Source organism: Sander vitreus, chromosome 5 (genome assembly GCF_031162955.1).
Source record: "Sander vitreus isolate 19-12246 chromosome 5, sanVit1, whole genome shotgun sequence".
Taxonomy (NCBI): Eukaryota; Metazoa; Chordata; class Actinopteri; order Perciformes; family Percidae; genus Sander; species Sander vitreus.
The window spans coordinates 37,929,430-37,944,429 of NC_135859.1; the positions used below are offsets into that span (position 1 = coordinate 37,929,430).

At 44.2% G+C, this 15,000-nt stretch overlaps 2 protein-coding genes across 4 annotated transcripts in view; both read left to right on the forward strand.

Annotated features, from left to right (window-relative positions):
• LOC144517777 (fibrinogen C domain-containing protein 1-like) overlaps positions 1–1,215 on the forward strand; it is a 16,086-nt gene extending 14,871 nt beyond the window's left edge. The window contains exons 7-8 of the mRNA XM_078249898.1: positions 84–263; positions 959–1,215. Coding sequence (XP_078106024.1) covers positions 84–263; positions 959–1,215 — 437 coding nt within the window. The remainder of the gene's footprint in view (positions 1–83; positions 264–958) is intronic.
• A 3,654-nt stretch (positions 1,216–4,869) lies between these two features.
• Positions 4,870–15,000, forward strand: part of phf19 (PHD finger protein 19) — a 23,857-nt gene continuing 13,726 nt past the window's right edge. For all 3 annotated transcript variants that reach the window (XM_078251718.1, XM_078251720.1, XM_078251719.1), the window contains exons 1-2: positions 4,870–5,276; positions 11,990–12,170. In XM_078251718.1, coding sequence (XP_078107844.1) covers positions 11,991–12,170 — 180 coding nt within the window. In that variant the 5' untranslated portion in view covers positions 4,870–5,276; position 11,990. The remainder of the gene's footprint in view (positions 5,277–11,989; positions 12,171–15,000) is intronic.

A 15,000-nucleotide genomic window follows, 5' to 3' on the forward strand; every position in this document is an offset into this window, starting at 1 on the left:
TCTGTCTGTCTGTCTTTGTCTCTAATCTGTCTGTCTGTCTCTCTAACCTGTCTGTCTCTCTATCCTGCCTGTCTGTCTCCCAGGTCTCCAGAGGATCTACTCTCTCACCAGGTCTGGAGGTTATGAGTTACGGATCGACATGGCTGACTTTGATAACGCCACGGCGTTCGCTCTCTACGGAGATTTCTCTGTCGGCCGAGACTCGGTGAACCCCGAGGAGGACGGATACCCACTGACTGTGGACCAGTACTCCGGGACCGCAGGTACCAGCAGAACAACCCTGGTACTAACAGAACCACCCTAACAATAGACAGGTACCAACAGAACCACCCTAACAACAGACAGGTACCAGAACAACCCTGGTACCAGCAGAACCACCCTAACAATAGACAGGTACCAACAGAACCACCCTAACAACAGACAGGTACCAACAGAACCATCCTGGTACCAACAGAACCACCCTAACAATAGACAGGTACCAACAGAACCACCCTAACAACAGACAGGTACCAACAGAACCATCCTGGTACCAACAGAACCACCCTAACAACAGACAGGTACCAACAACAACTGGTACCAGCAGAACCACCCTAACAATAGACAGGTACCAACAGAACCACCCTAACAACAGACAGGTACCAACAGAACCACCCTGGTACCAACAGAACCACCCTAACAACAGACAGGTACCAGCAGAACAACCCTAACAACAGACAGGTACCAGAACCACCCTAACAACAGACAGGTACCACCAGAACCACCCTAACAACAGACAGGTACCAACAGAACCACCCTAACAACAGACAGGTAGCAGCAGAACCACTCTAACAACAGACAGCTATCATCAGAACCACCCTAACAACAGACAGGTACCAGAACCACCCTAACAACAGACAGGTACCAGCAGAACCAACCTAACAACAGATTAAGTTTAACAGTGTTTGTCTCTGGCGTTTAGGCGACTCCCTCCTGAAGCATTCTGGGATGCAGTTCACCACCAAAGACCGGGACCAGGACCAGTCCGAGAACAACTGCGCGGCGTATTACCAGGGCGCCTGGTGGTACCGGAACTGCCACACCTCTAACCTGAACGGGCAGTACCTGAAGGGAGGCCACGCCTCCTACGCTGACGGGGTGGAGTGGTCCAGCTGGACCGGCTGGCAGTACTCACTGCGCTTCACCGAGATGAAGATACGACCCAAACAAGGCTCCTGATTGGCTGAGGGGAAGATACGACCCAAACAAGGCTCGTGATTGGCTGAGAGGAAGATACGACCCAAACAAGATTCCTGATTGGCTGAGAGGAAGACACGACTCAGACAAGGCTCCTAATTGGCTGAGAGGAAGATACGACCCAAATCTAAACAAGACTCCTGATTGGCTGAGAGGAAGCTACGACCTGACACTAGCCCTAAACTCTTTTTCTCTATCATTTTATTCACTCATTTGTTGTTTTCCGTTGTTTAAATCTTCTGACTATATGATCTGTATTTATGTGTGTTTGTGCTTTTGTCTCTTCTGTTGAAGCACTTTGTAAACTATTGATTTAAAAGGTGCTAAACTAATAAAGTTACCAGCTGGCAACTTTAGTCAGCGGTTACAGCTGTTAGAAACAGCATACCAGCCAACACTGTTTCTCCCTTTTTTTAGTCCTGTCTCCCGGACCCCTCCTCAATTTCTCCCGGGAAACTCACCTAATTTGCAGCATGGCCCAAACTCCTTTATAAATAATCAGACCAATATGTTGGTCTGATGTTGACCAGCTGCCAGATCTTCAATGAAACACATCCTATTTACACAATCCACCATATACAATGTTCAACCTATTAGTCACCTCAACCTGGCACCCTATCACCCTCAACCTGGCAACCCTCAACCTGGCACCCTATCACTCTCAACCTAGCAACCCTCAACCTGGCAACCCTCAACCTAGCAACCCTCAACCTTGCAACCCTCAACCTGGCACCCTATCACCCTCAACCTGGCAACCCTCAACCTGGCACCCTATCACCCTCAACCTAGCAACCCTCAACCTGGCAACCCTCAACCTAGCAACCCTCAACCTGGCAACCCTCAACCTGGCACCCTATCACCCTCAACCCTCAACCTGACAACCTATAACCCTCAACCTGGCAACCCTCAACCTAGCACCCTATCACCCTCAACCTGGTAACCTGTAACCCTCAACCTGGCAACCCTCAACCTGGCACCCTATCACCCTCAACCCTCAACCTGACAACCTATAACCCTCAACCTGGCAACCCTCAACCTAGCAACCCTCAACCTGGCAACCTGTAACCCTCAACCTCAACCCTCAACCTGACAACCTATAACCCTCAACCTGGCACCCTATCACCCTCAACCTGGCAACCCTCAACCTGGCAACCTGTAACCCTCAACCTGGCAACCCTCAACCTGGCACCCTATCACCCTCAACCTGGCAACCCTCAACCTGGCACCCTATCACCCTCAACCTAGCAACCCTCAACCTGGCAACCTATCACCCTCAACCTAGCAACCCTCAACCTGGCAACCTGTAACCCTCAACCTGGCAACCCTCAACCTGGCAACGTACAACCCTCAACCCTCAACCTGGCAACCTACAACCCTCAACCTGGCAACCCTCAACCTGGCAACCTACAACCTTCAACCTGGCAACCCTCAACCTGGCACCCTATCACCCTCAACCTGGCAACCTGTAACCCTCAACCTGGCAACCCTCAACCTGGCAACCTACAACCCTCAACCTGGCAACCCTCAACCTGGCAACCTACAACCCTCAACCTGGCAACCCTCAACCTGGCACCCTATCACCCTCAACCTGGCACCCTATAACCCTCAACCTGGCAACCCTCAACCTGGCAACCTGGCAACCTATAAAATAAAATGACATCACCCAGCACATTAAAACACAGTGGGTCTGACAGTACACTTAACCAAATGTTGGCAGGTATGAGATACAGACTGTGGAGGGGGCAGCTTCAGAAGCAACCTGTTCTCACTCCGAACTCGTAAACTACGGACGTTTGGACAGTGGCTGTCAGCGTCTGAAGCGATGAAAAAGCGTCCTTCAGCATGTTTGTAGAACGTAGCGGGGAGAGCAGCAGCTACACTGGGTTTAGAGAGTAGGATGTAAGGGGGAATATCACGTAGGGAGGTTGGTTGGGGGGGAGGATGGGTCAGACACAGGACTTTCTCCCTGGAGACCCCTGAAGGAGAGTTTTGGCGTCAATAACAATGCCAAAGTCACCTGACCAAGCGTCCGTATTTTACCAGATGGGAGTGAGAATCTGTCAGAAACTAAATAGTTTGTGTTTTATAAAGTGTGACAATTTGTTGTATATATATCTTAAAGAAATCCCTTATTTGTGTTCTGTTTCCAGCTGGTTGTGTCTGATCCATAACTTTTAATATTAAAGATGTCAGAGTTGCTGCTGTAACAATCAGATCAATAATCTCTGATTGGATGATATCTGATGATGAAAGGGAAATGTTGGACTGAAGAGATGGATACAAGTATAAATCCTTCACACAGTTTAACAGATATATGTATATATATATATATATATATATATGTATGTATATATGTATATATATATATATATATATATATATATGTATATATATATATATATATATATATATATATATATATATATATATATATATATATATACTAACAAGGCAAGGCAGCTTGTACTTTTATCCCCACCAGACTCCATGTAAATAAACAGTGATTTTATCATGGTAAAACACACTTGGAAAATAGCAACAAAAATGCCAAAAACTTAAAAAAATATATATTATATTTTATTGTTGCATATCAAATATTATATCATTGAATGTCATTTCTAGAAATTTACATCTAAGGACTACATGAGATTCTGTTGTTTCGGTCACTTTCAAAATAAAAGCTACAATCTGTGAACGAGTGAATGAAGTTCTGAATGGGGAGATTTATTTTGACTTTATTGTATAAAAGTTTTATGAAAAACATGTAAGATAACATAAGATCAGGAGACTTTATTGTCATTATATTACAACGAATATAACAAAATAGTGAGTGCCCCCCCCCCCAGCGGTGCTCACGCAACGTTCATCTCAAAACAAGGGCAGGTAGTTGTGATAATAAATATATTGCACAGATCAATACAATGGATTGTAAAGACACTTGTTATCGAATATAATTGAATGTCATTTTTTTTATTTGACATTTAAGGATGTTTTTGTCCATATGATCCTGCAGTCAGGTCACTTTCAAAATAAAAGCTTAAATCGGTGAAAAAGTGAATGGAGTTCTGAATGGGGCGAATTTTGGTCTCTGTTTTGTACAGAAGTTCACTTACAGAGGAACAAACACATAGAATACAGGAACAATACAAGACAAACATACATTTACATCTTATAAATACATAATATAATATTTATATTTATATTATTTATACAGAAATTACACATAAAATCAATATCCAGTTTGAATCTTTGTTCCACACGTTTAACCTTTAAATTATATGTAATATCTTAAAAAATACAATTTCTTTAAGCTTGTTATTGATACAATATTTATCAAAAAATATATATATTTGTTTTTACAAAACTTTATGGAAAAAAATACATTCAATTATAAAACATTTCAGACACAAAATAATTATCCAGAATAACAATAATATGACTTTAAATACAATTGTGTTATTAACAAAAACAAATAATGTAAATAATGATATAAAATATACAATAAATACATGATTCTTCCAAAAGTTCACCGTGCAGTGCGACAGCTGTGTCTATACGTCTGAGACACTATCCCGGTGGGTCGACGTGATGACGTCACCGATGACGGCGTGCTGAAGAAGCTGATGTATGACAGGAAACCTCCTCCTCCTGTGATTCGCGGGAAAAGTGAAAAATGGCGACGGTCGAAGTTTGAAGTTTAGCGCCACGAAAACAGAGCCTGGAGACAGAGAGAGAGAGAGAGAGAGAGAGAGAGAGTGAGAAAGAGAAAGAGAGAGAGAGAGAGACAGAGAGAGACAGACAGACAGACAGGGAGAGACAGGCAGAGAGACAGACAGAGAGAGAGAGAGAGAGAGAGAGAGAGACAGGCAGAGAAACGGAGACAACGGGGCACAGACCCGGAGAGAGAGACAGTTAGCCCCGGACTGTGTGTCCCGGTGGAGTCCAACCTGTCTGTCGGAGCAGCACCCGCCTGTCTGTGGCTCGGAGGACAAGAGCACCGGAGACAGGTGGACACAGACCGAACCGGAGGACGTGCCGTTGAGGTAAGACATGTGTTTTCTGTGTTTTAACCCGTTTCTGCTGATACAGTGCTCGGTATGAGAGCGGGTCGTTGGCCGTTTCTCTGCCCGGTGTCGTGTTGAGTTTGGGCATCCCTTCCGAACATGTCACCCCCCCTCACAGGCTACTGCTGAGTCTCATACAACGTTAATAACCCTACACTTTACAGTTATAGACTGTAGATCATTTAACATCCGCACTGAGCCTGAACAAGAAGATTATACCGTTTATAAAGACTGCACTACTTTCTCTTAAAAGTCAGTCATTTCCGTTATGGATGCAAAACTCTGCACAACACCGGACAGAAACACGTTATTACAGCCGAGTTATCCTGTGTGTGTGTGTGTGTGTGTGTGTGTGTGTGTGCGCGCGCGCGCGCGTGTGTGGGTGTGCGGTTCTGATGTGAGGATGAACTGCGCATGCTCTGACATATCAAAATCCCCCTGACAGTTCAGGAATGAATCACAGACACAACCTGTCTAACTGACAACCTATCTGCCTGCCCTTCTGCCTGTCTGTCTGCCTGTCTCGCTTTCTCTCTAACTGTCTGCCTGTCTGTCTTTCTCTCTAACTATTATAATAATAATAATAATAATAATAATAATAAATTGACTTTATAGCACTTTTCACGAACTCAAAGTCGCTTTACAGGGTATAGATAACAAAGACTAACACACAAAACAAAACACAACAAGATTCAGGCACAGATGAGAAGGGGGGGGGGCGTGGGGCTAGGGTTAGGCAGTGGTGAAGAGATGGGTCTGGAGGCGAGACTGGAAGATGGTGAGGGACTCAGAGGTGCAGCTCTCTTGGGGGAGGGAGTCCTAGAGCCTGGGAGCTGCCCTGGAGAAGGCTCTGTCCCCAAAACTGTGGAGGTTGGACTTTTGGATGCAGAGGAGACCAGCTGAGGTGGATCTGAGGGACCGTGAGGGTTGGTATGGGGAGAGGAGACCAGCTGAGGTGGATCTGAGGGACCGTGAGGGTTGGTACGGGGAGAGGAGGTCAGTGAGGTATGAGGGGGCCAGGTGGTGGAGGGCTTTGTAGGTGAGGACCAGGATGTTGTAGGTGATCCGGTGGGAGATAGGAAGCCAGTGGAGTTGTTTTAGGACTGGAGTGATGTGGTGCCAGGATTTGGAGCCGGTGATGAGGCGGGCGGCTGAGTTCTGGACCAGTTGGAGTCGGTTGATGTTGGTGGAGCTGATGCCGAGTAGAAGTGAGTTGCAGTAGTCCAGTCGGGAGGAGATGAAGGCGTGAACGAGTCTTTCAGCAGTGGGGGGTGTGAGACAGGGTCTGATTTTGGCGATGTTGCGGAGGTGAAAGGAGGTTTTTTTTTATTATTTTTTTTTTTTTTATTGATTCCATTCAGCATTGTCCCATTAGCATTTAACATCTCACATGTCTGTTTTTCGCGAATACAAAACATACAAATATTTCACAGCAGGGATCAAACACACAAATAGACACAAAACTCAGTAAACTCCCTTCAGTCCACATGTTCATTCCCCTCCTGTAAAGACCTTTCTCTCCCGCTGAACGGTAATCCAAACACAATCTTATGAACAGAACCAAGGGGATCCATAAGATAGTCTGGTCTCAGTGCTACCAAACCAACCCAGTTACTGCAGAGATTCTTACATTTATCAGAGTCTAGTCTAACTAAGAAAGCCAGCTTTTCCATCCTGTAAATGTTAGATATTACTTCGACCCAATCCTCCATTTTAGGTACTTCCTGGTGATAGCTTTTTTACCTGCCACTAACATTACTCCGAATAAATGTTTGTCCCCTGAATATATTAATCTCTGGTTCACTATTCCCAAGTACAAATCAAAAAATGTAAGTTCCATTTTCAAAATGTTTTCCATGCATTTATTTAATTCGAGCCAAAAAGGTATAATGGAGGGTAGGGATGGGCGATATGGCCTAAAATCCATATTGCGATGTACATCGCAGCCTCTTGCGATAACGATATATATCACGATATATATACATTATAATCAGACCGGGTTACATAGACCCTAAGGAAAGCCAAACTGCTAAATGTATTGTTTTTTTTTTTTTTAAAGAGAAAGAAACATAGTATGTAGTTTTGAGAACATTTATTGTGCAAAACTGTAATTATACAACATAATGGTGCAGATGAATACAATTCAACACTAGTTGCAGAGACTTTAACAAAGAAAAAGCTTAAAGTATCTACACTGAGTTAGTTTAAGTCCTTGGTTCTTAAATGCCCCCCACGATGCAGAGAACAGGAACAACTGGCGTCTGTTTAGTTAAGGAGCACCCTGTACTGGAAATACTTTCACTATTAGGCAAAGATACACAGATACTTTAGATAAAAACAAAGTATCTTACCTGCAGCCCAATGTTGTTGTTGTTGTTCATTGATGTCTTCCCATTCCTCCTTTGACAACATCCTTCCCCCCTCCTTCTCCCACTTTTCTTTTATATATACTGTATTATGACCTTTTTCCACTTCTTTATATCATTTTGAGATTAATTTCTTGCCCAGATCTGATTCATATGCTAAAATAAATAATTTCATAATTCCTGACTCTACCTCATCTAAACTGGAATTGTTTATTGTTTGCTCCATATAATGCCTCATCTGTAAATATCTGTAGAAATCCTGATTTTTCAAACCAAATGGATTCTGTAGATCTTGAAAACGTTTCATTTTCTTCTTCTTAAAGAGCTCCCAGAATATTGTTGGTCCCCCGTCCAACTGCTGAAGCTCCCATCCATTATATTAGGTGTAACATCTGAATCATGTGCAGTAACCTACTCTGCTCTAGGAGGTTATTCTTTGCTATAATCTCAAACCAAATGTTAAGGGATACACCCAGCCATGGATTTAGTTAGATGTTTTCTCAGTTTTTTTTATCATTTATTATAGCTTGTATTGGAATGGTAGTCGACGTGTGGCCTTCGATGTCTTTCCATCTCGCACTGTAGGCAGGATTACACAAGTTCCACATAGTTTTTAGTTGCGCCGCCTGATAATAGCTGTTAAAACAGGGCAGGGCTAGTCCCCCTTTAATTCTGGGAAGCTGTAGAGTCCTATATCTTATGCGATATCCTATATCTTATATCTTTTTCCTTGCCGAATGTATCGAGAGCTGTATCTGTCCCATTCAAGTCTTTGTCTTTTACTTCTACTGGCAGAGTTTGGAGTAAATACAATAACCGTGGAAGAACATTCATTTTGATCACTTCTACCCTTGAAGCTAAGCTTGTGAATGGGATTAAGAAATTAATGAATCATAATTTATGGTTTTCAGTTGCGATAGGTCTTGAGGTAGATTGACTCCCAAATATTTAATGGATTTTGATTCCCAATCACATTTGAATCCTTCTCTTACAGCTTCTTGATCCGGGACATAGTTGAATGTGAGAACCTGTGTCTTTTTCACATTCAGTGTATAGCCTGATAATAAACCTAAGTGCTGGAAGAGACTCAGTGGGTTGTGTCAGGTATATTAATACGTCATCCACGAATAATGGTATTTTCTGTTCATCCCCCTCTATGTCTACACCTTTAATATCTTTTAGTTTTATCCATTGGCTCAGGGGTTCCAGATAGATAGCAAAGAGGAGAGGGCTAATTGAGCAGCCTGACGACCTCCACGTTCTAGTAGAAGGAGCTCGAGAGATTTCCACTGATCTTTGAGCTGTGGGTTTATTATAGAGAGATTGAATAGTTTTCACAAAAGTTTCATGGAAACCACATCGCTCCAGCACCATATACAGGAAATCCCACCTGACGGAGTCAAATGCCTTTTCTGCAGCCAGTCCACTATTATTGCTGCTAATCTTTTTTTGATTATGGTTTGCATTACATGTAGTGTGCGCCGAATGTTATCCTGGGTCTGTCTTTGTTTTATAAATCCAGTCTGGTCCTGGTGAATGATATCTGGTCAAATAGTTTCTAAACGTCTGGCTGGGATGGCAGTGAATAGTCTGTAGTATTGGTTAAGAACACTCACTGGTCTCTTTGTCCTTTCCTTCTTTTGGAATAACCGAAATGAAGGCTTCCTTCCAGGAGTTTTGGGATTTCTCCCTTTTTGAGTACCCAGTTAAAAGCATTTTTCAGCAGGGGGGTCAATGGTTCCCGCAGCACTTTATAAAAGTCAGATGTATACCATCCGTGCCTGGAGCCGTAGTCAGGAGTAACTGTGACGGTATGACAGTCAGGAGCCAGTCGAGATGTCCCTGGTCAGAGTCTGGTCCTCCGTCACTCTTGGCTCATTTAAAGAATCGAACAATGAGACTATTTGATTCTTATTTATGTCGTTTTTGTAGTACATTTCAAAACAATCCTGTATCTCTTCTGTCCTATATTTTGTCGAGTTAGTAAATGAATCCCTGATTTTATAAATATTATTAATTGACATTTGTTTTTAACCTATAAGCCAGCAACTTTGTCGACTTACTTCCTGCTTCGTAATACCTCTGTTACATCAGCTCTGTTTTGTATCTCCTGTGCCGGGATATCATTTATTTCTGTTTTAACCCTTTTGATTTCTTGGTTTAATTTCTCATCCACTTTATTTTTGTGTTGTTTTTCTAGTTTCTTAAGATCTGATTCTAGTTTATTGAGTTTTTCCTGTTTTTGCCTTTTCAGATATGCTGATTTAGCAATTAGTTTCCCTCTAATTACAGCTTTACCCGCATCCCACAGCACAGATGGAGACACCTCACCATTATCACTCTCCCTTACATACGTCTGAATTTCCTTAACCAATTCCTCCTTCATTTGTCCTTTTAGAACATTTATGTTCAGCCTCCAACGTGTTGCCTTTGTTTCTCTTGATATAGCTAAAGTCAAATATACTGGACTATGGTTTGATAGGTCTGTTATGCCGAGTTCACATTTTTCAATGTTTTCAACTGTCCTTGCTATACATTAAGAAATAATCTATCCTTGAATATACTGAATGAGGTGATGAGAAAAAAGTGTAGTCTCTTCCTTTTTAGGGTTTAGTTCTCTCCATACATTGATCCCAAATCTGCCAGTAGCCCTCTGAATGTTCTGCTAATTGTGGACTTCTGTATCCCCCCCTGCCCGAACAGTCAAGTTGTGGGTTTCTTCATTTCAGATCAACAAAGGTCAGTTTAAAAGATTTTCATCAGATTTAGAGACTCTTGTCACGCTCATCCCGCTCCCCGTTTCCTGGTTAGCTCTCCACCAATCGGATGGCTCATTGAGTCCGACTGCCGGCAGTGCCCGCCCCCCCGATTACACATGTCAAATCGGGCAAAACGAAGGCCGACGGACGACGGCACGAACACACCGAACAGACTCGAGTCACCGACCTCGCAGACTGTCAGACGGCTGATTATCGGCTCGGTGTCAGCACCTTTAGAGAGAGAGAGAGAACTATATTCAGTGTTTCTGCCTGTCTGCCTGCCTGTCTGCCTGCCTGTCTGCCTGCCTGTCTGCCTGCCTGCCTGTCTGCCTGCCTGTCTGCCTGCCTGTCTGCCTGCCTGTCTGCCTGCCTGTCTGCCTGCCTGTCTGCCTGCCTGTCTGTCTGCCTGTCTGTCTGTCTGTCTGTGTAACTGTCTCTGGTAGTGAGAGAGAGAGAACTATATTCAGTCTTTCTCTCTAACAGTGAAACAGGAACCCCCACCAGGCCAGAAACAACCCCAAATATCCATCTTCTTCATGTGTTAAAATATCACCTTTGATTCAAGCATGCAGCCCAACGTGCTTCATAGAATAAATTAATTAATCCCTGTATTCATTCTGCAGCATTACACCGCCATGCCGTAACAGTTACACCGCCGTCATGCCGTAACAGTTACACCGCCGTCATGCCGTAACAGTTACACCGCCGCCACGCCGTAACAGTTACACCGCCGTCATGCCGTAACAGTTACAGCACGCCGCCATGCCGTAACAGTTACACCGCTGCCATGACCGCCGCCATGCCGTAACAGTTACACCGCCCGCCATGCCGTAACAGTTACACCGCCGCGTCATGCCGTAACAGTTACACGCCGTCATGACCGCCGTCATGCCGTAACAGTTACACCGCCGCCATGCCGTAACAGTTACACCGCCGTCATGCCGTAACAGTTACACCGCCGTCATGCCGTAACAGTTACACCGCCGTCATGCCGTAACAGTTACACCGCCGTCACGCCGTAACAGTTACACCGCCGTCATGACCGCCGTCATGCCGTAACAGTTACACCGCCGTCATGCCGTAACAGTTACACCGCCGTCATGACCGCCGTCATGCCGTAACAGTTACACCGCCGTCATGCCGTAACAGTTACACCGCCGCCATGCCGTAACAGTTACACCGCCGTCATGCCGTAACAGTTACACCGCCGTCATGCCGTAACAGTTACATCGCTGTGTTACCGTGAGTCTCTGTGTAACGGAGAGTTTCTCTTGCGTGTCTCTAGGACGTGTAACGTCAGACAGACATGATTACATCTTGGTAGAAGCTAGAGATGTTCCGATACCGATACTAGTATCGGCTCCGATACTGCCTAAAACGCTGGTATCGGGAAGTACTGGAGGTTATGCACCGATCTGATACCACGTAATAAAGCCCTAAAGAAAATCTGTTAAATTGATAATGGAATTTGGTGTGGTGGCGTGATGACTTGGATCCAAAGCCACAGAGGAATCGTCATGACGACTGTGATTGGTTTCAGTGACGTCTAAACGTTGTGTCTCTGCAGGATGTTCGAGGATCTGAGAAGCTTCTGTAGCCTGGAGCCCCCGGTGTCTCCGGGGGGCGGGGCCTGTCACAGGGGGCGGGGCCTGGAGGATGGAGAGGGGGCGGAGTCCAGTCTAACTGTTGGACAGTTCGTCCTCTGTCATTGGTCGGATGGACTTTACTACCTGGGCAAGATACAGAGGGTAACACACACACACACACACACACACACACACGAGAGGAAGTTAATGTGAGCCTCAACAACAGCATATATATATATATATATATATATATATATATATATATATATATATATATAAAATTCTATTATTTAGCATTTCAGAACAGTTTAAGTCCATATTAACAATGGAAGCCGTTCTCACCAGAGGATCTTAACTGGGAATCAAATGAATGCAAAGAAAGTGACTTTATGAACTTGACTTTAAGATTAGTATTTGTTTATTATATATTTAATCTAGTCACACATTTTAATCTGAGTCAATATTAGGGTTTGGTATTGTTTGGTTTGGATACCAGTGCTAAAGCGGTACTTTTTAAGAAAGTTAAAAAAAAGGTACTAAACAAGAGTCGGTGACATTAAAGAACGGCTTGTTTATTGCTAAGGCCATATGGTCATCATTAAATGATTAATAATAATGTATAACAATAACTAACTAATTTCACTAGTAAACTGCTGTTGAACGACAAAAACAACAACCAGATGGAAAAGGACATTTAACAATAACTTCAAATGCACCACGAGGCTGTAGTTTACCAGTTTCATTGAAAGCCCCGTCTGTGTTATAGTGTTAACTAGCTAGTGGTAGGCTAACGTTAGCTGCTGTCGAGTATAGTGTTAACTAGCTAGCGGTAGGCTAACGTTAGCTGCTGTCGAGTATAGTGTTAACTAGCTAGTGGTAGGCTAACGTTAGCTGCTGCTGAGTTTAGTGTTACCTTCTGTTGAGTATAGTGTTAACTAGCTAGCGGTAGGCTAACGTTAGCTGCTGTCGAGTATAGTGTTAACTAGCTAGTGGTAGGCTAACGTTAGCTGCTGTCGAGTATAGTGTTAACTAGCTAGCGGTAGGCTAACGTTAGCTGCTGTCGAGTATAGTGTTAACTAGCTAGCGGTAGGCTAACGTTAGCTGCTATCGAGTATAGTGTTAACTAGCTAGCGGTAGGCTAACGTTAGCTGCTGTCGAGTATAGTGTTAACTAGCTAGCGGTAGGCTAACGTTAGCTGCTGTCGAGTATAGTGTTAACTAGCTAGCGGTAGGCTAACGTTAGCTGCTGTCGAGTATAGTGTTAACTAGCTAGCGGTAGGCTAACGTTAGCTGCTGTTGAGTATAGTGTTACCTTCTGTTGAGTATAGTGTTAACTAGCTAGCGGTAGGCTAACGTTAGCTGCTGTCGAGTATAGTGTTAACTAGCTAGCGGTAGGCTAACGTTAGCTGCTGTCGAGTATAGTGTTAACTAGCTAGCGGTAGGCTAACGTTAGCTGCTGTCGAGTATAGTGTTAACTAGCTAGCGGTAGGCTAACGTTAGCTGCTGTCGAGTATAGTGTTAACTAGCTAGCGGTAGGCTAACGTTAGCTGCTGTCGAGTATAGTGTTAACTAGCTAGCGGTAGGCTAACGTTAGCTGCTGTCGAGTATAGTGTTAACTAGCTAGCGGTAGGCTAACGTTAGCTGCTGTCGAGTATAGTGTTAACTAGCTAGCGGTAGGCTAACGTTAGCTGCTGTCGAGTATAGTGTTAACTAGCTAGCGGTAGGCTAACGTTAGCTGCTGTCGAGTATAGTGTTAACTAGCTAGCGGTAGGCTAACGTTAGCTGCTGTCGAGTATAGTGTTAACTAGCTAGCGGTAGGCTAACGTTAGCTGCTGTCGAGTATAGTGTTAACTAGCTAGCGGTAGGCTAACGTTAGCTGCTGTCGAGTATAGTGTTAACTAGCTAGCGGTAGGCTAACGTTAGCTGCTGTCGAGTATAGTGTTAACTAGCTAGCGGTAGGCTAACGTTAGCTGCTGTCGAGTATAGTGTTAACTAGCTAGCGGTAGGCTAACGTTAGCTGCTGTCGAGTATAGTGTTAACTAGCTAGCGGTAGGCTAACGTTAGCTGCTGTCGAGTATAGTGTTAACTAGCTAGCGGTAGGCTAACGTTAGCTGCTGTCGAGTATAGTGTTAACTAGCTAGCGGTAGGCTAACGTTAGCTGCTGTTGAGTATAGTGTTACCTTCTGTTGAGTATAGTGTTAACTAGCTAGCGGTAGGCTAACGTTAGCTGCTGTCGAGTATAGTGTTAACTAGCTAGCGGTAGGCTAACGTTAGCTGCTGTCGAGTATAGTGTTAACTAGCTAGCGGTAGGCTAACGTTAGCTGCTGTCGAGTATAGTGTTAACTAGCTAGCGGTAGGCTAACGTTAGCTGCTGTCGAGTATAGTGTTAACTAGCTAGCGGTAGGCTAACGTTAGCTGCTGTCGAGTATAGTGTTAACTAGCTAGCGGTAGGCTAACGTTAGCTGCTGTTAGTACAGTGTACTACTGTGGGTATAGTGTTAACTAGCTAGCGGTAGGCTAACGTTAGCTGCTGTCGAGTATAGTGTTAACTAGCTAGCGGTAGGCTAACGTTAGCTGCTGTCGAGTATAGTGTTAACTAGCTAGCGGTAGGCTAACGTTAGCTGCTGTCGAGTATAGTGTTAACTAGCTAGCGGTAGGCTAACGTTAGCTGCTGTCGAGTATAGTGTTAACTAGCTAGCGGTAGGCTAACGTTAGCTGCTGTCGAGTATAGTGTTAACTAGCTAGCGGTAGGCTAACGTTAGCTGCTGTCGAGTATAGTGTTAACTAGCTAGCGGTAGGCTAACGTTAGCTGCTGTCGAGTATAGTGTTAACTAGCTAGCGGTAGGCTAACGTTAGCTGCTGTCGAGTATAGTGTTAACTAGCTAGCGGTAGGCTAACGTTAGCTGCTGTCGAGTATAGTGTTAACTAGCTAGCGGTAGGCTAACGTTAGCTGCTGTCGAGTATAGTGTTAACTAGCTAGCGGTAGGCTAACG